The 23,474-nt window shown below is 51.6% G+C and overlaps 1 protein-coding gene across 9 annotated transcripts in view; it reads left to right on the plus strand.

The window, feature by feature from the left end:
- PRDM2 (PR/SET domain 2) overlaps window positions 1–18,862 on the plus strand; it is a 133,651-nt gene extending 114,789 nt beyond the window's left edge. For 4 of the 9 annotated variants that reach the window (XM_088845334.1, XM_088845330.1, XM_088845331.1 and 1 more), the window contains 2 exons: window positions 10,196–10,312; window positions 16,881–18,862. In XM_088845334.1, the coding sequence (XP_088701460.1) occupies window positions 10,196–10,312; window positions 16,881–16,887 (124 nt within the window). In that variant the 3' untranslated portion in view covers window positions 16,888–18,862. Of the gene's footprint in view, window positions 1–10,195; window positions 10,340–16,880 lie in introns of those variants that run through there. The other 5 variants (XM_055419245.2, XM_088845336.1, XM_088845333.1 and 2 more) reach the window with 3 other exon arrangements.
- Window positions 18,863–23,474: the final 4,612 nt, after the last annotated feature.

Raw genomic sequence — 23,474 nt, forward strand, 5'->3', positions numbered from 1 at the left:
CTTTATCGTTCAGGGAACCGTCTCTGAGCACCTTCTGGTGGGCAGGTGGATGAGAAGCCCATAGACTCTCTGTACTCTCCATGATTGGGTCCCCAGGGGGCAGCCGGTGGGTGGAGGCAATGTCAAAGCTGGGAGTGCCCTCATCTGGGCCATGCCGAGGAGGCCGCCTGCCCCCCAGGGTTGCTTTTGCCCAAGCCCATCAGGGCCTCAGGCTGCCCCTCCTCATTGTCCCCTACAAAGCAGTGCGACCAGGCATTCTTGGTCCTTCCCAAGAAGAGCTTGCTGTGTGACCTTGAGCAAGTTACCATCTTGCTCTGGTTCATCGTCCTCATCTGAGAGTGACGGGCTGCTGACTTGGCCTCTGGGATCCCCTGCCCTTTGCCTATCCTGGCAGGACCAGAGGCAGCCACGGCCAGGATCTCCCAGCCAGGAAACTTCCTTTGGCAGAGGCCGTTGCTGACGGCCAGCCTCCCTATTGACCGGCTTGTGTTGTGAGCTGTCATGTGCTTGGTGTTTGGAGTTAAAGTCCAACAGGGTTGGGGAACACATGGCCTCTGCAGATCTAAGAAATGAAGTGAAAGTGTCAGTTGCCCAGTCGTGTCCGACTCTTTGTGACCCCATGTACCCACCAGGCTCCTCTGTCCATGGGATTTCCCAGGCAAGAATACTGGAGTGGGTTGCCATTTCCTTCTCCAGAGGATCTTCCTGACCCAGGAATCGAACCTGGGTCTCCTGCATTGCAGGCAGTTCTTTACCAGAGAAGCCTGAAGACCCAAGAACCTGGCTTAAAAGCCTCAAGAGCCAGGCGTGGTCTTTTGGAGCCAGCCCCGGCCCATGGCCACCCTCAGGGCTGATGAGAGGGAGGGGAGCTGCCTGTGGAGAGGCAGACTTCAGTGCTGGGGTCAGGTCTCTGAGGATCCTGCCTTCCTTTCTAACTTTCCCTCTTTCCATTCTATTCACACCTCTCTGTGACCTACAAGGAGCTACTTAACCTCCCTTGCAACTGTCCCCTCAGCCATAAAAAGGCTCAAGAAGCCATCTCACATGGTTAAGGGAAGATCAAACAGGAAAAACCACCTAAGCTACCTGGGGAAGGAAATGACAACCTCTTCCAGTATTCTTGCCTAGGCAACCCCATAGAGGAGCCTGGTGGGCTACAGTCCGTGGGGCTGAAGAAAGAGCTGGACACGACTTAGTGACTGAACAAAAAACAACAATCTAAGCTACCAGGGCCTGAGATGCCAACCCTTTGAGTGTTAGTTGAAGAACCACAGCAACTGCCCCAGGCCAGTGGTTTTGAATGGTTGCCCCATCCCCTAAGGACCACTTTCATTTCCCTTCCCCCAGCCCTCCCACTGCAAAGACTTTCCCTGTACAACTTCACTAGGCTCCAGGTCCTGCCCCAGATTTCAGAACTAGGCCACCACCGAGCACACCACCTGCACCTGACGACTGCAGGGGTTTTCCCCCAGCCCCATGCTCCCCCAGTTTCAGCACAAAGGTGCCTTTCCAGGGATCTTATTAAAAATGTAGGTTCTGGGACTTCCCTGGCAGTCCAGTGGTTAAGACTCTACATTTCCACAGCAGAGGGCAAAGGTTCCATCCCTGGTCAGGGAACTAAGATCCCACAGGCCAAGCAGCATGGCCAATATATATATGTTTTTTTAATCTAGATTCTGACTCAGAAGGTCAGATGAGCTCACAGAGACTATTGATGCTGGTCTGAGGACCACACTTTGAATAGATGGATTCAGACTGAGGCTCTCAACAACTGGCTTAGAAATCCTCCGTGCCTGGGCTCCAGACCAGCTAAATCAGAATCCGTAAGACTGAGGAGAGGGGCAGGCACCAAGGCTGTTTTCTTATCTCCAGTATTGGAGTCTGAGACCCGCTGCCAGGGCTCCTCTGAGCTGACATGGTTCCACCCAGAGCTGCCTTCTGGCTTCGTGGGTGGCCATGTGGCTGTTCAGTGGGCAGAGGGTCACTCCTTCAGGCCCTTTGGGATATTGAAAAGAGCTCTTTGACCCCCGTCACTACAAGGACTGTGTCCAGAAAGGGGCCCAAGCTTTAGTGTCAGGTGGTCTTGGCTTCTGATCTTGACTGTACCCCTTTTGGTCGAGAGAACATGTTCGTGGGCCTCCTCACCTCTCTTGAGCCTCTGTCTCCTCCTCTCTGAGATGCAGGCCATCACCATCGCACCTGAGAACGAAGGCCCTACAGTAACTCCTGGGGCGCTGTTCAGTCAGTCAGTCGTGTCTGACTCTATGACCCCATGGACACAGCACACCAGGCTTCCCTCTCCTTCACCATCTCCCGGAGCTTGCTTAAACTCATGTCCGTCAAGTCAGTGATGCCGTCCAGCCACTTCGTCCTCTGTCATTTCCTCCTGCCTTCAATCTTTCCCAACATCAGGGTCTTTTCCAATGAGTCAGTTCTTCATGTCAGGTGGCCAAAGTATTAGCGCTTCAGCTTCTGCATCAGTCAGCCCTTCCAGTGAATATTCAGGGTTGATTTCCTTTAGGATTGACTGGTTTGATCTCTGTGCAGTCCAAGGGACTCTATGCTCCTGGAGAAGACCAGGGCATAGTAGGCACTCAGTAAATACACAATTACCTTTTCCCCTTGTTTGACATCCTCATTTTACAAGCAAGACTACCATGGTTCACAGAGGTGGAGGCATTTCCAGAGGTCACATAGCAAGTTATGTGTGGTGGTTCAAGGACTGAAGTTCAGGCTCCGGCGTCCCAGGACATTTCCTCTGCTCCCGCCCTTGACTCTCAAGCTGGGGGCGGTCCCATTCGAGTGCGCGGGGCCTCCCTGGGGCGGAAGGTGGCGCCTGTTCGGATGCCAACCATTCCCGGAATGATGGGTACCAGGAAGCAGGTGGTGGCTCCCTCGGCTCCCATCTATTGAGGCTTCCCCCACCTCCAGGGAATGTCAACGTCATCTCAGCGTATCTCACCTGGGCATCGGCTTGCACACCCTTTGCCTCTCCCTCGCTGCCTGCAAAAGTGCTGAACGTCAGACGCTGACTTGAGATGAATCACTCTCTGAGAATTTACGGAGGGTTATGTAAGACTCCGAGGCGGCTGCGTGGCCAGCCAGCTCTACGGGTTGTGTCCCGAGAGATCCCTCCTGACCTGACTCATGCAGGCGGAAGAGGCAAACAGTGGGGTGCAGGCAGGGATCTCTGCTCAGAAGGCCCAGGCAGCCTGTTGGGGAGCATGGTGGGGACCCCGGAGACCCGGAGAGCCTGTCCTGGAACTGGCAGCCCCTTCTCTTGGCCTAGAAACTCCTTGGTGGGACTCTCTGGGCCCCTGCCTCAGCTCCTCTCCTCCCCATCTCTCTTGAGCACACTTCTCTCGGGTGTTGTCTCCAGCATGTCCTGGAAGCTGCTGTTACTAAGGTTACCCGCAGCCTCTGGGCAACAAATGCCGCGATCGGTTCTCTATCTTCCTTGGCACGACCGCAGAGTTGGACACCTTTAATTCTTCCTCGAAATACATGTCGACTTGGACACCACTCTCACGGTCATCCCCTGCTCCTCCACATCCCATCCTGAGTCCCTGCACCCCGACCCTGGAATTTGTCTAGACAGGGGGTGGCTCTCCCCTGCCCTGAGCCTGTCCAATCCACCTAAGTGCTGACCCATCCCAAGCTCATTAGTTTCAATTCACCCTCTTTGAAGTCTCCTTTGGGTGTCTAGTGAATGTTGCAGAGGTGATCCTTTCAAAACATAGCTCCCCACCATGTTTTCTCTTGTCTTCCCCTTCTCAGTTAAACAAACTACCCACCTGGAATTTGTCTAGACTCTCATCCACCTGCCCCACCCCCCACATCCAGCTCCAAGATGTATCCCAAATCCACTGCTCACTTCTCAATGTCCTTGGCCACCATCTTGCTGGACTAACCGGTCTCCCAGCTCTGTTCTTCCTTATCCTGCTGTGTCCAACACAGTAGCCACATCGGGTCACGTCACTTGCTGCCAAGAGGGATAGCCTGACTCCCAACTTACCCAGGCCTATAAGACCCTCCCCCCCGCCCCCTCTTCCCTCTCTGATGTTCCGGCCGAGTGAGGATATGCTCTCGGAAGATGGGGGCAGGTGGACTCAGCCTCCCCAGGTGTCAGGGAACCTGGGGGCCGCCCTCATCCTTCTCACCTTCCCTCACCTGCAGGCACCACCCATATGGCACCTGTCGCAGTCTGACCTGGGAAAGCGGCCACTTGTGTTACCTACTCTTCCTGGACAGTTGCAGGGCATCCGGGCATCTTTACATATTCATCAGCTTTGGACTTCTCTGTGAATTGCCTTTTCATGTCATTAAATGTTCAGTAATAGCAGCTTTAGCTCATTTTTATTAGGGACCCCTTAGTTTCTGTTGTTGCTCCTTCATCTCCCAGGCCGCAGCATCCTCTGCCCCAAGATGAGAGATCAGGTATGGACCCTGCTCCTTGACGTCACCTTCTCCCCAGGTCCCCAGAGCCCAGCAAGTTCAAGCTCTAGGGAGACCAGCTGAGGTGCTGCCCTGCTTCGCCTGTGAGTCATCAGCTCGTGCAGACACCCCATGCAGACAGACCAACCCTGTTAGATCCCCACCAGGTCCTTGCGTCACTCTCTCTGCTTGGGACCTGTGTGCTGGGCCCTTCTCCACATCACTCTTCCCCATCTTCTTCCTGACCCCGGCCTTCCCTCCTGCTGTTTCTCTCTTGTTTCTCGTGTGTAGTTCAGGGTATCTGCTGCCTCCTTCACCAGAAGCCCCTGGGGGTTGAGAGAGAACGTGGCTGCTTGGGAGCCCGGAGGCCTCGCGCCACCTCATCAGAGTCCCTCTGAAAACAAGCGCTTTCCGCTTTAGGCGTCCCCGAGCCACACACGGACCAGACCAGGTGAAGACCTCAGTGTGCACCGCCTACCGGGGCTTTCTTGGTGAAACACTTAGCAGGTAGCAGACATGCCATCCATCCGCAAATAATGAAGGGCCCCCTACTGCATCCAGGCACGGGTTTAGATGTGGGTCCATCAGGGACAAAACGCCTCCAATGGAGCCAGAAAGCAAATGGCAGTTAGACGCCGAGCTTGTTGGTGTGATGAATACAGTAAAGAAATAAAAATGGACTGGAGGCTGGGGGTGTCAGGGCAGAGCTTTTGCTGTTTCAAATAGAGTGTTTGGGAAGGAGGTGCAGTGAGCAGGAGGCCCTTGAACGAGAGCTTGGGGGAGAGACGGAGAGTCCCGTGGCTGCTGGAGGAAGCGTTCTGGGAGGGTCTTCAGGAATGGACTCCTGGAAACATAAATGACACCCTCAAGAGTCAAAAGGGACAACTCTGCCCTTTCGGTGCCCTCAGACTGGGGGAGGGGTGGTTCTGACAGTGAAGAACTGGTCGTCCTGCCCTTTCTGGACGCCTTGGATTCCGGATAGTGAGCGTCACCTGTCTTACAAGGTTCTGAGGAGGGATGCTCGAGGGGCCCACAAACCAGATTTCTGTGTCTGAGACACCTGAGTGGGAGATGTCTAGGGTCTAGGGTCACTCACTGCTTTTTTTGTTTTGTTAACTTTTTAATTTTGTATCAGGGTGTAGCCAGTTAGCAATGCTGTAGTAGTTTCAGGTGCCCAGCAGATGGACTCAGCCATACATAGACATGTCACCATTCACCCCCAAACTCCCCTCCCATCCAGGCTGGCACATAACACTGAGAGAGTTCCATTGCTGTACAGTAGGGCCTTGTAGCTATCCATTTTAAGTACAGCAGTGTGTACATGTCGATCCCAAACTCCCTAACTGTCCCGTCCCCCGGCAACCAGAAGTTCTGTCACTCGCTCCTTCATTCAGTATGTTTTGAGGGTCTGCTGTCCATACCCTCAGAACTAGGTGTTAAGGCTGCAGTGATGAGCAGACCCAGCCCGGTTCTGTAGTCCTGGATCCACACTCACCACTCTCATAGATAACGTGGAGCCACCCTTGGAGGTGAGGGCTGTGTGGGCTGAGAACTCGGGGGGCCAGCCCTGGACCATCTGCAGGGCACTGGTTCCCAGCCCACCCCCCAACCCCGTTGAGACCCCTGTGGATCTTAAAAGACGCTGCTGCCTGAGGCCACCTCAGAGATCTGATGTCACGGGCCTGGGGGCAGCTTCAGGGGACTCTGGTGAGCACTGGGGCTGAAGGCCACGGGGAGGAGGGCTCCACGTCGACGTGCTGAAGGAAGTCTTGTGGAGCTGGGGAAACGGGAGCCGAAGGAATGAGGTGGCTGGGAGGTTGGCAGGGATGGGCTGTGCATGTAAGAGCTTGGTCACTGCAGGAGCCCTGGGTTCAGGGACACATCACAACTTTATGGGAGGGGAGGCAGTGTGGAGGCTGTGCCGAGGACCAGGTGATGGGAGAGAGGGAAGAAGGCGGACGGAGCAGGCAGGGCCCACCAGGCCTCCTGCGTCCATGTCCCCTCCCCTCACATTCCCTTCCCAGGACATTTAGAAACGTCCCCCTCTTGCTGAATTCTTTTCAGAAGGCCAAGGGTCCTTCATTCCCAGTCCCTCTCTAACCCGGCTCTGCATTAGCAAGCTGCAAGGGTTGTCTCCATTTTACAGATGAGGAGACTAAGGTTTCGAGGCCAGGAGTCAGGGAGGCTTTCCAGCGAGTATGAGGGTGGGAACTGGCACTCAGGTCTCTGATGGCCGGGCTGCCTCCTGCACCCTACAGCGGCCGCAATCAAAACACCATGCTCATTGATACTGCTCACTGATACCGTATTTTATCGGCATCATCAACTCAATGGACGTGAGTTTGAGCAAACTCCAGGAGATAGTACACCATCACCCTAATCCCTTACAGAAACACCCAGATGGTGACTTGGTGTCCCCCTGCAAAATTGTGGCTCATGGAGCTGAAAGACCTGGACTTTGCTCCCCAGGAAAGTCTCCATCTGTCTGAGCCTCAGTTTCCTCACCTGTGAAATGGGTTTAAAAGCGCTTATTCCTTCCTTCCTCCTGCACTGCTGGCAGACTCCAGATTTAACAGAAGAGAGAGCATTTGGGAATCACAGGGGTCCTTGTGCGTGTCAGCCTATGTTATCTTCCATGAGGCGGGGCAGTGTGTGAGGGGTGTCGAGAGGCACCCACCTCTGGGGACCTTGCCCCTGACCAGGTGGGCACCTACGGTTGAGAAGCAAACCTGCTCCTGAGTGTCGATGGCTGTGAGGCTGCAGGAGCCTGAGAGTAGAAGAGAGCATAAGGGAGGTGCCCACGGCAGCTGGAGAAGGCTGGGAGGTCGAGTATCACCTTTGATTGATTAGGGTTTGGTTTCTGTTTTTTGTTTTTCATGTTTATTTATTTTTGGCTTCATCGGGTCTTAGTTTTGGCACTTGAGATTTTTTGTTGCAGTGGATGGGTTCTAGATCACATGGGCTTTGTAGTTGTGGCATGTGGGCTTAGTTACCCCGTGGCATTTGGGACCTTAGTCCCCCAGCCAGGGATCGAACCCACTCCCTCTGCATTGAAAGGCAGATTCTTAACCAGTGGACCGCCAGGGAAGTCCCTGACTGGTTAGGTTTCTGAATGTTTGATAGATGTGTGATGATGGTGACAGTGAGAGGAAGGAACTGGAAACTGAGGATCCTAGCCTGTTGTCCCCAAAGCTGCCATTTGTCCTGCTCTATTCCTCTGGAGACATTGCCCCAGAAAAGGGACAGCGTGGGGTACCTGCCGCGTGCCAGGACTGTCCCTTATTCTTTGGCTGGACAAGTTTCTGCAGGTCATCCATGTTTCCAGGCAGCCTGGTAGCTGACTGTCCCGTCCCAGCATTGGGTCAGCTGGCCCAGGGGACTTGTCACCCTGGGGTGCCCTCCACAGGCCACCTCAGGGACCTTTTGGTTTATCTGGGGCACAGGCTTGCTGCTGAGCATTGGGTCCCTAAATCTCGCTCAGGCCGGATCACACAGTGCAGGGGAGGAATTGAAGCGGGGGCGGCCCTGAGCCATGACTGAGAGCTAGGTCCTCAGAGGGGATCTGGTTTGTGAAGGGGACAGAAATCTTCCTCTGACAACTTCTATGTGGGGCTGTTTATATGTTCTTCTGTTCTGGGAGAGCTTCCCAGGTGGCTCAGTGGTAAAGAATCAGCCTGCCAATGCAGGAGACTCCAGTTTGATCCCTGGGTTGGGAAGCGCCCCTGGAGGAGGAAATGGCAACCCACTCCAGTATTCTTGTCTGGGAAAATCCTATGGACAGATGACCCTGGTGGGCTACAGTCCATGGGGTCACACAGAGTCGGACATGACTGAGAGACTGAGTATGCAATCTTGACAGGTCGTGGTGCTTTTAATATCTGAGCAGATCAATTGTTGTGGGGTCGTCCTGTGCATTTTAGGATGTTTAGTTCAGCATCCCTGGCCCTGCCTACCAGATGCTGGGTGGCAGTATTCCTGCCCTCAGATGTGACGACTCCAAATGTCTCCAGACATTGCCAAATCTGTGCCCTGGCTGAGAACCTCTAATCAAAACCCTGATGTTTCACCTTTGAGATGGACCTCATTCCTAACTCAGCCCTGTCCAACAGAGTGGGCCGTGGCCAACACCTGGAAGAGAGTAGCACACCCGCCTCACCTCCATTCTTCTACCCAGAGAGGCAGACTTGGGACCCAGAACAAGTTACCTGACCACTCTGTGCCTCCGATTACCCATCTGTAAATGAGAGTTAATAGAGTATCCACCATATATGGAGAGTAAGACACTTGATATACGTAAAATAGCACAATTCTGGGCACCGTATGTGTCATTCTTTTTTTGGCTGCACTGCGTCTTCATTGCTGCACAGAGGCTTTCTCTAGTTGCAGCGCATAGGTGTGCAGGCTTCACAGGTGTGCAGGTGACCCAGCCCTCCCTCCTCTCCTTTCTGCAGGTGATGGTTGTAACTTGGTACCAGAGCATACCCAGAGGTGTGCAGGCTTCTCATTGCAATGGCTTCCCTTGTGGAGCAGGCTTTAGGCACGTGGGCTTAGTAGCTGTGGCTCACGGATTTCGTTGCCTTGTGGCCTGTGGGATCTTCCTGAACCAAGGATCAAACCCATGTCCCCTGCATTGGCAAGTGGATTCTTAACCACTGGACTCTCAGGGAAGTCCTTGTGTAGCTCTTATTCAAGAAATATTTGTTTTTGTGACACTAAACTGAGGATGCAGCAGTGAAGGGCCCCGACCTGGAGACTGTGTAGCTCCTGCGGGAATTTGACACATGATTCTGTGACTGTGACTCGGTATAACAAGTGCTGTGATGAAGAAATAGGAGGGGCAGTGGGAACCCACACGAGGGACACCTCATCCAAGAATTAGAGAAGGAAGGCTTCCTGGGGGAGGTGGTATTCCAGCTAGGATCTGGAAGATGAATATGAGTTGGGTGGATGAAGGAAGGGGAGGAATAATGGTCTTGGTTACCTTTTTTTTTTTTAAATAGAGTACTTGGGTTTTTATTTTTATTATTATTTTTTTTTTTTGGCCATGCCACACAGCATGAAGGATCTTAGTTTCCCGGCCAGGGATTGAACCTGTGCCCCCTGCAGTGGAAATGCAGAGTCTTACCTACTGGACCACCAGGGAAGTCTCTGCATTAGCTATTTAAATAATAATAATAATGCTTTCCTGAAAAAGAAATCCTATTTGAAGGGCTGTAGTAGCAAATAGGACCAAATGGTGTCAAGGGATCCTGGTTTACACCCCCTCTGAGACCCCTGACACCAGCGTTCTTGGCACAGTGAGACTGGGATGGCTGCCAGGTGCAGAGTTAATGGCCTGGAGGGGACCCAGCCCTCCCTCCTCTCCTTTCTGCAGGTGATGGTTGTAACTTGGTACCAGAGCATACCCAGATACTTTGCGTGGGGAGAGCAATGCCCATGGAAGCAGGTGGGGAAGTGATCAAGCTGCCATCTGCATGGCAAGTGTCCATTCCCGGCTCACCTGCCCATCCAGTGGGGGTCCTCAGGGTGGGTCTGCCCTGTGCAGTATTTCAGACACTGGCAGTTAGATGCTTCTCCTGGCCCAGTGCCTCCCAGCAGAGGGAAGTGGGTAGATGGAGCATGGTGGTTTTTAAAGCTCACCTCCCATCAGTCTGAAGGTGCCTGGAGAGGGTATCAGCACCAAGGCCCTCCAGGGGCTGCCTGGGACACCCACTGGGCTGGGCCCCTGGTGACGCTGTGTGTTATTCCTCTCCCCACACAGCTACAGTCTCCGCCTGGCATCCCGATGTCCTCCGTCAGCCGCCCCGTACATCACCAGACAGTGTAGGAATGTCAAGGCCACAGCTGCAGCCCAGCTCCAGGGATCCCTCTTCAAAGAGTAGGTGCTTCGCCTGCTCCCTGACAGGTACTCAGAGGGTGGGGCAGCCTCCCGGGGCTCTAGGGGCTGGGGACAGGGCTTGGGGTGGGCTGGGCAGGAGAGAGGGGGTTGGGCATGATGATTCCTGGAGCACCGTGCTGTGTGCTCAGTGGGGCAGCAGGCCTTCCTGCTGGGACTGGGTGAGAGTGTGGACCCTGGACCACCTGGTTCAACCCCAGTTCTGTCACGTATGGGCTGCGGGGCCTCAGCACGCTACTCTCTCTCTCTGAGCCTCAGTTTCCACGTCTATAAAATGGGGATGACAGTAGTACCTATTTCATAGGATTGTGAGAATTGCAAGTGTCAAATGTATGAAAGCACTTAGAACCTTGCCTGGCACAGAATAAACACCAGGTAAGTCTAAGTATTAGTGATCGTACTCAACACTTGAAACCTTCAGTGGCTTTAAGCCCAGAAAAGGCTACTCCATCATGTATTTGAAAGTGGAAGTAATATTAATTCATAGAATATAAAACTGAGATTTATGTTGAACCAGAAGCCTCCTTCTAGATTTTCTGATGATGAAACCTGAATTCATTCATGGAAGCTTGACTTTTCCTCTTGAGGGGCTGGGCTTTGCCACTGACCTCGAGCTGGCTTGGGTTTCTCTGCTGGTGACACGGCATGTCTTCTTTCATTGTGTCCCAAGACCACCATTTCAATACGACTGGGGCATGTGTGCTGTCACTTCAGTCATGTCTAACTCTTTGCGACCCTATGGACCTTACCCCCGCCAGACTCCTCTGTCCATGGGATTTTTCCAGTCAAGAATACTGGAGTGCATTGCCGTGCCCTCCTCCAGGGGATCTTACTGACCTAAGGATCGAACCCATGTCTCATAAGTCTCCTGCATTGGCAAGTGGGTTCTTTATTACCACTAGCGCCACCCAGGAAGCCCAAATGACTGGGGCACTGGTTAACAATACAGACCCCAGGGTACCACTCCAATTCACTGAATGAGCACTCTGGTGAGCAGGGCCTGGAAATCTGCATTAGCAGGTGGCCCTGAAGCTCTGGGACCCACTCAGGTTCGGGGATGCCTGCCTCACGTGGCCAGGGTTGTTTGGAATGAGAATGCAGTTGTTTAAGGCAAGAGGGGCTGAGTTTTGAAGCTCTGGGGTCTTCCGTGCTGAGCCTCCCTCCCTCCCACCTCTCCTCTCCCCACGGCTCACTCCCTTCTCCTTCCCTCAGCGGGTGGAGTTTCTGGCCTTACTTCTCTGGGAGTTCATTCAGGAGGGGATTGGATGTAAAACCCACTTCCCCCTGAGAGCCTGTCTGTGGAGCTGACACTGGACCTGCCTCTTGGGACCCAGCTCCTGGGATGGGAGTTGAGTTGAGTCCCGAGTGCAGTGGAGCAATGGTGCTATGAGTGCTGCTCAGGACAGGGTGGCCCAGGACACCATCCCTGCACCTGTTTTACAGAGGGAAGAATGGGGGCCCTGAGAGGAGAGGTTTGGCTAGAGAGTTCTGGAGAACAGGCAGGCAATGCAGGCTGAGCAGATCCCCACTCTGGTCCCACGCGTGTCCTGGGATCACACTTGTGGCAGCTATGTGGACTTGCGTGCTGATGGGCTGGCTGGATGTGGCCAGCCAGAGCAGGTGTTCTTTGCAGCCTGAGGAAGGGTCAGGTGCAGCTGGAGTGATTTCTGCACAGACTAGGGCGTTTCTGTCGGCTACTGCAGTCTCAGCTGTAAGCAGGCCTTGCAGGTTCAGGCCCTCCCCTGGGGCCCGTGTGCGACCCTAGACAGGTGTATTCTTTTCCACTTAGTTTTAAATGAGTGCAGCTTCCCAAGCTGGGGGCTTGGATGCCTAGAAGCCCAATTTTATTTGCCTCTGCAGCTCACAGCTTCTTCTGTTTACTCACCAACAGTGAATGCCCAGAACTCAACAGTTTAATTTCAAAGGGACTGAAACTTGCTCCTTAAAATCTTATTTAATTTTTTCCCTAATTTTAAAATCTTCATGTTTTAAATTTTTAAATAAGTATGTCAGGAAGATTCCCTGGAGAAGGAAGTGATAACCCACTCCAGTATTCTTGCCTGGGAAATCCCATGAACGGAGGAGCCCGGTGGGCTATAGTGCATGGGGTTGCGGAGTCAGACATGAGCAACTAAACAGCAACAATAATAAGTATGTATAATTTATTATTTAAAAAATTTTATTTTTAATCGAAGGATAATTGCTTTACAATATTGCCTTGATTTCTGCCATATATCAGCATGAATCATTCCGAGGCACAGATATGTCCCCTCCTTCTTAAGCCTCCCTTCCACCTCCCACCCCTTCCCACCCCTTTAGGTTGTTAAGAGTCCTGGTTTGGGTTCCCTGAATCATACAGCAAATTCCCACTGGCTATCCATTTTGCACATGGTAGTGTGTATGTTTCCACGCTACTCTATTTATACCACCCTCTCCTTCCTCTCCCCCTCCTGTGTCTATAAGTCAGTTCTCTCCGTCTGCATCTCCATTGCTGCCCTGAAAATAGGTTCATCAGGACCATCTTTCTAGATTCCGTACATATGCTTTAATAGACAATATTTGTTTTTCTCTTTCTGACTTACTTGACTCTGCTTAATAGGCTCTAGGTTCATCCACCTTATTAGAACTTACTCGAATGTGTTCCTTTTTATGACTGAGTAATATCCCATTGTAAGTATGTACCACAACTTCTGTATCCATTCATCTGTTGATGGACATCTACATTGCTTCCATGTCCTAGCTATTGTAAATAGTGCTGCAGTGAACAAAGGGAAACAAGTATCTTTTTCAATTTTGCTTTCCTCTGGTATATACCTGGTAGGATTGCTGGGTTGTTATGGTAGCTTTAGTCCTAGTTTTTTAAAGGAATCTCCATAGTGTCTTCCATAGTGGCTGTATCAGCTTACATTCCCACCAACAGTGCAAGAGGGTTCCCTTTTCTCCACACCTTCTCCAACACTGTTGTTTGTGGATTTTCTGATGATGGCCACTCTGACCTGTGTGAGGTGATATCTCATTGGTAGTTTTGATTTGCATTTCTCTAATATTGAGAGATGTTGAGCATCTTTTCATGTGTTTATTAGCCATCTATATGTCTTCTTTGGAGAAATGCCTGTTTAGGTCTTTTGCCCACTTAAAAAATGACTTAAAAATCTTACTTATACTGTTTGTCTTAGTTTGCTTGGGCTACCATAGTAAAATACCACAGACTGGGGGGCTTAAGCAATAGATCTTTACTTCTCAATTTCTGGGGGCTGGAAGGCCAAGATAGGTGTACCAGAGTCATCAGGCTCTAATGAGACCTTTCTTCCTGGCCTGTAGGTGTTACTTTCTGGCTGTGTTCTCACATGGCAGAGGGAAGAAGCCCTGGCATCTTTTCTTACAAGGGCACTAATCCCATCATGAAGGCCCCACCCTCATGACCTCATCTAAACCTGATCCCTCCCAGAGGCCCCACCTCCAAATGCCATCACATTGGGAGTTAGAGTACGATTGTGGGCAGGCGGTGGATATTGGAGTGTGGGCACAATTCAGTCCATAACAGTATTTAACACAGTTCCAGAATGATGTTTTGAGATGCCATGGCAATGGATTTTAGCACAGGAAGGGATGTATAGGCCAGTATCCTCTATTTATAGAGAGGGGAAACTGAGACAGAGGGGCAAGTGGCAGCCCTGGGGTCAGTCTTCTGATGCCCAGATGGACCATGGACTTTGTGGTCTGTGCCCAGGGTACATGCATTGGACTTTGTCCTGAGGAAAATGGTAATGTCCTCAGAGCACCCAGAACTGCCATTCATCCTCCTGCCCTCGTCCAGGTAGAGACTCTGTGACCAGCCTACTGGACAGCCTGACCCAAGTGAAGGGCCAACACAGAGCAGCTTGGCTTTTCTCCAGCACCTGCCTTCCACCGCCTCCTCTTCTGTGTTCTCATGATGTCTCAGGCAAAGCCCAGCACTTTCACTTTTAGGTGTAACAAAGTGCCACATTGCCGGCTTGAAACTCCCATTGTACATCCTATTTCACCTCTGTCTCCAGTTCTAGGCACCAGCCAGACTTGTGCCTGAGGGTCTAGAAGGGGCTGTCCAGGGTAGGGACTAGGAGGGCTGTCTGGGGACAGGGATTGGCACCTCTCACTTGTCTGGTCAACACATGATGCTCCTCTTGGCTGTCACTGCTTCTTTAGCTAAGACTGGCTGGCCTTGGGGCCGGCTTCCTGACGCTGGCCCTCCCATGGGGTCCTGGGAATGGACGGTGGAGAGTCTCTGTGAGAGGTGAACTCCCCTCTGGCACAGCCTTGGCCAGCTCTCCTTCAGCTCCAGTTCCAGGGGTCCAGTCTGCTGCTGGGGTCTCCTCCCCGGAGGGCTGCCTTTCCGGTTGGGGGCTGGCAAGATGGCTTCTTGTATGGATCCCACTTGACAACCCACAGGAAACTCACATAGATGAGCCACACCTGACCAGGGGGGAATGCAGGCTGCTGCACACTGGCCTGCCTTCCTTTCCTCTTGCTGCTCCTGCTCAGATGGGCAAGGTGCATGCTGGCCTCCACCCGGAAGGAGGCTCCCTCTCTCTAAGGCACCTTGCTCCACCAGGAGCAGCTCTCTTTCCAGCCCTGTCAAGGGGTCTGAGGTTGCAGGGAATTGAAATTGACATAGGAGCACACTATGGAGTTGAATCACCATTCCAATAATCCTGGCAGGTATTTCACTTTTCTGTGTTTCAATTTGCCCATCTGTAAATTGGGTTAATAAAATTCGCTTCCCAGGTGGCTCAGTGGTAAGGAACCCACCTGCCAAAGCAGGAGACTCGAGAGACATGGGTTCGATCCCTGGGTTGGGAAGATCCCCTGGAGGAGGGAATGGCAATCAATTCCAGTATTCTTGCCTGAAGAATCCCATGGACAGAAGAGCCTGGTGGGCTACAGTCCACAGTGTCGCAAAGAGTTGGAAACGACTAAGCATGCTGCACATCATTGGTGCTGAAGCCAATCCCCTATGGATAGCAAGGGATGAGCATACCCCTCTCACGGTTATATTGTCAGGACTGCAAAGGTTAGCACATGAAAAGCACTTAGTATGCCTGGTATGTAGTAAGTCTTCCCACAAATCAGCGACATAATTGTTATTCTTTTCACTAAATTATTATATTATTATTCGTAGTAGTAATAGCAATAGTAGATAGTACTTGCAGCAGTAATAGTAAATGATGACCAGTTCCACTGGATGAGAGAACTGAGCCCCTAAACTTGGCCTAGCCCAACTCCAGGCTCATAGTCAACCCTGGGCAACAAATGTCATTAAACAGTCACTCATGGGCCTGCCTTTCTGTGCCAAGTACCGTAACCTGGGTTTTCTTGGAGGAAGGATGGGGGTAAGCCACTCCCTCGGGACATAGGGCACACAGAGGCTCGGGACGGGGCTTGACCCTATCTCTGTTCATCAGACTGACCTTGTAAAGGTGCCTTCTCCTCTCTGAGCCTGTCTCTTCCATTGAAACGGGGATCTGTGTCACCTGCCACCAGGGTGTGGTGTATTAGCATGAATGAAGTGACAGTGTAATTACTTTGGAAAACTGGCAGTATCTGCGGATGCTGTGCCTATGCCTTCCCCAGGGCCCAGCAGTTAGATTGCTAGGGGTACACTCAACAGAAGTGTACACACATATGTTCCACATGTTCATATGTTATATACGCACACGCTGCTGCCCAGCATTTCCACTTGGCATAAATACGTACACATGTGCACTGTACATGTCTTCTAGACACATATAAGAATGTTCTATCAACATTACTCATGATGGCCCCAGACTAGAAACCACCCATCTGTGCGTGGGCAGTGGACTAGGCAGATGAAAGTGGTCTGACCTTGTACTAGAATCCATAGCATAGAAAGAACCAGGGCCACGTGCTCGATGAGAGTGTGCATCCTCAGGTGGGTGCATCTCCAAAACATTATGCAGAAGCCAGACCCAAAAGGCACATATACCAATTGATTCCATGTATTTAAGTCAAAAAATGGGTTATGGCTTCCCTGGTGGCCCAGTGGTTAAGAATCCAAGTGCTGATTCAGGGGAAATGGGTTTGATCCCTGGTCCCAGAAGATTCCACGTGCTGAAGGTCAACTAAGCCCAGGCACCTCAACAAGAGAAGCCACCCCAGTGAGAAGCCTGCACGCTGCAACTAGAGAAAGCCTGCTTGCAGCACTGAAGACTCAAAAATAAGTAAATAAAAAAATAGCCAAAAATAAGTACATAAATAAATAAAAATAGGTAAAAGCAATCTATGGTAATTAGGTCAGGACAGTGGTTATTCTAGGGGGTAAGGGTGGGTGGGTATCCTCAAGAGGAGTTTGGTCGTGTTCTGTTTCTCCGTCTGGGTGCTGGTCACACAGGTGTGTTCACTAACAGCTCATCAGGCCGTGCTCTTTCTGTACAGCTGGTATACTTCCGAAAATAATTTAACTAGAAAAATTCAGTAGAGGGACTATGCTTAAAGAGGTAGGCACTTGAATATGTAGCCGTCATTGTTATTTTTCTTCTCTTTTTCTCCTCAGCACCTGAAGTGACCTGGAGTCAGTGACGCCAAAGGGACTGGCCTTCTGCCCTGCAGGAAGTACCGACCTATTCCAGATCCATGAGCCTGCGAGAGAGAAGGAGTGCGTGTGTATGTGTGAGCGCGCATGTGTGTGTGCGTATGCCTGTGGTCTTCAGACAAGGCTCCTGAACCCCAGGGAGGCTGGAGGGTAGCTGACTCGGCCCCGAGGATGACACTCAGGTGCTGTCCCCGGGCCGTGACCTGCAGCTCAGCCTTCCTGTTGGGAGGGGCCCCTCCTACTATGCAATTTTTCAAGAGCTCCTTGATCCTGCTTTTTGCTTCTCCGGTTGTCTTTTGCCACAGCAGGGACTTGGGTTCTGGCCCCAGGGGTCAGCTCCACCCTGTCCAAGCAAGGCCTTCAGGAGGAGGCCAAGTTCCCCTTCTGGCCACCCTGCTCCTGACCCCTCCTCCATGCCCCCCAACCCCCACCCACCCCCGCCTTCCCTCACCCCTAATGTCTCTGGGAATCTGTAGCCTGTAGACACTTCGGAGCCTCGCTGATCATCCCCCTTGGCCCTTGCACTTGGAAGACTTTTCTCTGCCTGAGCAATCTGAGCCGCCGGCTCTTGAGTCGTTTCCAGATTTGCCATTCTCATCCATCAGGCCCTGTGTGTCCAGGAGAAAGTCCTGGTCTCCATTTATAGATCAGACTCCTCCCATGGGAGAGGCAGACGACGGGAAGGGATCTGGTGGGGGCGGGGGGTGAGCTCCTCGTGTGCTTTGCCTCACTTGGTGGGACCATCAACACCTTTAGTGTCTGAGCTTCTCCAGTTGGCTGAAAAGGGAAACAAACAAACAGAAACTGGGAAACGAAAAATAAGTTGGATGATTAAAAAGCCTGGGGGTGGGGGGGGGTAGGGAAGAGATTTCTGGAGACCGTCCATCGCCTGCCAGGGAACAATGGAGCTGGCTTCGTCTCTGATGGAGCAGTCCATGTCTCGGAGAAACGGGTGAGCTGAGCTAGGAGTTTGGACCCAGTTCAGTGAGGGTCTTGGGTTTTGTGCCTTTGGGGCAGACCCCAGACAAGGATGTCTGAGACCACTTTGGCACTGTCTTCTCAGCCGCATTTTTTATGGTGATGCGCCAGACCCAAAGTGGAAAGAGGGGACCCTTTAGAGTATGTAGGAATGGTCATGCAAAAAAAAAAAAAAAGGGACTTTTTTCAGGGCTATTATGGTTGATCTTACAACTCTGTAAATATGTATGTAGACACTTTTAAAAGCACGTATTTATGTCCCTGACTGTAAATGCCCCATTTTTAAAGTTTTATAACTTGTGTTATTTAATGAATCCGTCGACTGGCTGCAGCATGGGGTCGGATAACGGTCCAGGAGGAGCCTCACGTGGGCAGAAAAGTGCTGATCGTTGGCTTGTTCCCATCCTTTTTCCCACCCACCCAGCTACAGACCATGATTTAAGTTCTCACAAACTGGAATCCTTTGGCCTGCTCCTGAAATTAACCCTCATGAGCATGAAACTCTGTGGCCGTTCTTTATCCTAACGATACGATTTTGTCCCCTCCACGTTGACACTCGTGAACTGTACCCAAGTCTCTCAGTTCTTGAGGGTTTGTTTTTCCTTTCAGCAGCGAGGAAAGCCCATGAACCCAAAGCTTGGAAAGTCGCCTTCAGCCAGTGGAAAATTCTGGAAAATGTGGTGGGAGGGCTGGGGGGCACTCATTTTTTTTTTTGCATGTGCAAACGTGCTGGTCAGCCTCCGACCCTCAGACTATCAGGAGAACTGTCACGAATGTTCCAATCATGAAAACGGGGGTGGTGGCTTGGTCTTTTTGTTTTTTAAAAAGCGGTGTTTCCTGGTCAGTGATGGTCTTCGCGCGTGGGTTTGGATCGCAGAAGAGGACATGTGAAGTAAATTAACAATGAAAGTTAATTTATCTGCCATGTGAAGAAAATTAACAATAAAAATGTGAGGCTAGATAATGAGGAACAGGCGTGGGAGTGGTCATTTTGGTTCTGGTACTTGGAGTCTTCTGTGTCTGAGGGGTGGGAGTGGGCTGGGGGTCCTCGAAGGTTCCATTCTCGCCATGAGAGAAACCTAAGGTTTCTAGGAAGCTCCCCATGGAAACACCCTCACCTGGTGAGCAAGCTCACTCTACATTCATGGCCCTCTCCCACCTGCCAGCCAGTGAGTTAATAAGCCACGTGGCCGAGACTAGAAAGGCCTCCTGTGATTGCAGACATACTCTTTTCTTTAAGCAGCCTCACTGAGCTCAGATTCACATACTATACAATTTATCCATTTATGTGTATAAATCATTGGTAGTATATCCACAGAGTTGTGCAGCCATCACCGTCATCAGTTTTAGCACATTTTCTGTCACCCCCCCAAAAGAAACCCCGCACCCAATAGCAGCCACTTTCTTATTATTTCCAAGCCCTTAGCCCCAGGCAACCACAAATCTGCTCTCTCTCACTGCAGATTTACCTATTCTGGATATTTCTTGTAAATAGAATCATACAAAAAGTGGTCTTTGTGACCAGCTTCTTTCACTTTGCTTATTCTCAACGTTCATCCGGGTTGTGGCATGTCTCGAGACGTCATTCTTTTCTATGGCCAAATACCCCATTGTATGGATATGCCACATTTTATTTATCCATGCTTCTCTTGACAGATTTTTGGGTTGCTTCCACTTTGGGGATATTAAGAAGAATGCTGCTATGAACATTTCTAAAAAGGTTTTCGTGTGGATTTTTTTTTAAAGTATATTGCTGGGAAGGAATTGGTGGGTCATATGGTAAATCTATACTTAACATTTTGAGGAACTGCCAAGCTTCTCCAAAGTGGCCGTATTATTTTACATTCCCACCAGCAGTATCAGGATTCCAATTTCTCAACAGTCTCCCTAGGCTTTGTCATTGTCTTTTTAACTTTTGCCATCTTCGTGGGTGTGTGAATACAAATGAATTCTTTTGAAGAGCTAACCATCCTAGCAGAGCTTAACAGGACCTTGAGAGGATGGGGATGAGCAGGTGAATTTTGATGGAAGGTGAGAGATAAGCACCTTGGGTTTGGTGCTTATTTGGGGTTTGCGGTGGGTAAATGGTAGGAGGTCGGTCCCCATGTGGTCTTTGCCCATGCCCCAATACTGCAGAGGAGTAGGAGGAAGAGCCTCGATTTCTGCCTTTTCAATTAAACACTTTCTGTAAAAAGATGTGAAATTAGAATTTTCTAGAGAAACAGAACCAATGGGGTGTGTGTGTGTATATATATAATTAACTATGGGACTTGGCTCCCAAGATCAGTCACTCAGTGGTGTCCAACTCTTTGCGACTCCATGGACTGCAGCACGCCAGACCTCCCTGTCCATCACCAACTCTCAGAGCTTGCTCAAAGTCATGTCCCTCGAGTCAGTGATGCCATCCAACCATCTCATCCTCTGTCATCCCCTCTCCTGCCGTCAATCTTTCCCAGCATCAGGGTCTTTTCCAATGAGTCAGTTCTTTGCATCAGGTGGCCAAAGTATTAGGGAAGCTGAGAAATACTATGATCTTCCACCTGCAAGCAGGAGACCCAGGACAGCTGCTGGTGTAATTTATTCTCAGTCCCAAAGCATGAGAACCTGGAGAGCTGATGGTGTGAATCCCAGTTCAAGCACAGGAGATGAGATGTCCCCAGTTCAAGCAGCGAATCAGGACAAAAAGGTGAATTTCTCCTTCCTCTGCTTTTTGTCCCATTCAAACCCTCAATGGATTGATTGTATAAGCCAACTTACACCAGGGAGGGTGACCTACTTTACTGAGTCCTTACAGAGTCCAGGGATTCAAGTGCTAATCTCACCCACAAACACCCTCACAGACACACCCAGAAACAATGTTTAATCCAGGCACCCCACGGCTTGCTCAAATTGACACAAAGTAACCCTCACACATGACTTTTCAGTCTCTGAAAGAAACTTATCTAGAAAGCAAACAGTGGAACCTCCCAGTGAGGTGAAATCTATGCACACAGGCTTCTCCACCTTGGTTGACCCCTGGGCTGGACCAGCAGAGAGAAATTTCCCACAGGCCTGGCTAAGGGAGGACTCACAGCAGTTGTGGGGGAGGGGGCGTAGGAGTAGATGCAGAGAAAGGAGGCAATTTCAACATGAAAGGGGTTGGTGCCGAGCTCAGCTTTGGGTGCTTTGGAGCATAGAGGTGGGACTCCTCATCCAACCTGGGGCATTAAGGAGGGCTTCCTGGAGGAGGAGGAGGACTCTTGCAGACCTTGACCATTCTCCTTACCTAATCTTTACATTGGGCCTTAGAAAGATTCATGGTTTCTTAGTAATTGCAAGTTGCCTTGCAATAAGGAATAACAACAGAATTCATTAATGGACTACTTTTCAGCTCCATCACATACCCTCACACACATAGTTCCATCTCATTCTTGTAAACCTTGACGTGGATGGGGCAGGTCTAGGGTCTCTTGTACCAAATGGAACGCTGAAAAGCAGGCAACTCACTCAGTTCATACCTGTTCAATGTCAGCCGGGATCTAAGCCAGCCTCTGACTCCCAGTGCAGGGCTGTCACCCACGGACACTATTCACTGTCATGTGCCAGACGTGCCCTGCACTTCCCCTCTCCTGTCACTTACCCAACCGCGTGGTACCTCAATAGCCAGTTCATAGATGAAGACACGGAGGTTCGCATTAGCTGGCAGGTGTAGGTCAGGAAATGGACGCAAGCCCCACAGGCCTAGCGTTCAGTTTCTCACTTTCTCCTCACTGCTCTTCCCACCATCCTTCCCCAAGACGCCTGCAGGTGGAAATGCGGCTATAGAGGTTGGTCCCACCCAACCCCACAACATAGCAATCAGCTGTGGAAATTTGCTCCACCCCAGATATGTGGTCATAGGAAGTGAGGGTTCAGAGGTTCCCAGGCTGGGTTAAATCTCAGTTCTACTCCTTACTGGCCGTGTGGCCTTGGGTTAGTCATTGACTTCAGTTTTGTCCGTTGTTAGCTGTAGAAGCGGAGAAGGCAATGGCAAGCCACTCCAGTACTCTTGCCTAGAAAATCCCATGGATGGAGGAGCCTGGTAGGCTGCAGTCCATGGGGTCGCTAAGGGTCGGACACGACTGAGCGACTTCACTTTCACTTTTCACTTTCACACATCGGAGAAGGAAATGGCAACCCACTCCAGTGTTCTTGCCTGGAGAATCCCAGGGATGGGGGAGCCTGGTGGGCTCCCATCTATGGGGTCACACAGAGTCGGACACGACTGAAGTGACTTAGCAGCAGCAGCTGTACAAGGGACTGACCACTGTGCCCACCTTCCTGCGTTCTAATGGGTATAAATCAGCTACCGCTGTGTCTCTTTGAGATCAGTTAATGGATCTCCTCCAGGATCACCTGGCTGATAAACAAGAGGGTCTCAGCCTCCCCCCGCAACATTCCCCGAATCAGAATACCCAGATGGGTCTGGGCCTCCTGCACTGGCAGAAAGTTCTGTGTGTCCCACCAAGTTTAATGCCACAGAGGTTAAGGACTAGGGTCATAGCAGGGACTGAAAATAAGCATTCAGCCTCAGCCAGACCAGGGACTCAGGGGCACCACTCTGGGACCTCAAATTCGCATCAACCAGCATCAATCTCGGATGATTTCCTGGAGCATCAGGCTGTACCTGACGCTGCTGGGAGACGGAAGACCTGCTCCAGAAGTGGATTCCTTCTAGGAGCTTTGCAGATCGTGTTGGAACTGGCCGTCCACCTGTGTCCAGTGAGAAATAACAGCAGAGCGTTGCTGGGGACAGAATCGGGAAACAGGGAATCGCGTGGCTGCCTTTGACTGCCGCACGAGGGATGAGAACTGCCTGGAATTCCCAGGATGGGTTAGACCCAGACGCTCCGGGATGGTGGTGCAGACTCTGGCGACGGCTGGAGTCACCACTCCTGGAAGCGGGTCCGCCCAGGTCTGCGCGTCCGCGAGGTGGGAGCGGGCGAGGGGGACCCAGAGTGCCCCCGAGGCTGCGATGCTGACAGCCGCCAGCAGAGGGGGCCCTCCTCGCGCCGCGGCTCAGGGCCCGCGGAGCCGATTAACGTCAAAGGAGCCGCGAGGCCACAGAGCTGCTTGGCCGAGGGGCTCAAGGAACGTTCCTAAGCTTCCAGCTCTGAAGACAGAGGTTTGGCACCCCTACCTCAGTGTGAGGCGACGGCACAGAAGCAGTGGTCTGGGGAGACGCCCAGTTCCCCCTGACCCGCTGGGCCCTGGGAGCAGAAGTCCACGAGGCCAGGGGTCTAGAAATTTCAGGATGCCCCAGCAGCCTTGCCTCCCCGTGGTTGCGCTGATAACGCTGACCCCCAGATGCTGGAGACGGTGCCCCAGAAGGGCGCCCTGGCCCCGGTGTGCCCCGATTCACGCCCCCGCTCGTGGGATGGGACAGGACGCGCCCAGCCAGGCGGGAAACGGACCCTGCAACCTGTTGCCAAAGGTCGGAGCGCGAATTAAGTTTGTCTCTTGTCTTCCCGGTCTGCCCTCCCACTCCAGGGGCTGGTCAGATAACAGGCAGGTTTACTGTAGGGTGAGGCAGGGGAGGTCACTCCAGGTCAGGTGCTC

This window comes from Moschus berezovskii, chromosome 17 (genome assembly GCF_049115385.1).
Source record: "Moschus berezovskii isolate FMDL1 chromosome 17, NW_MosBer_1.0, whole genome shotgun sequence".
Lineage (NCBI taxonomy): Eukaryota > Metazoa > Chordata > Mammalia > Artiodactyla > Moschidae > Moschus > Moschus berezovskii.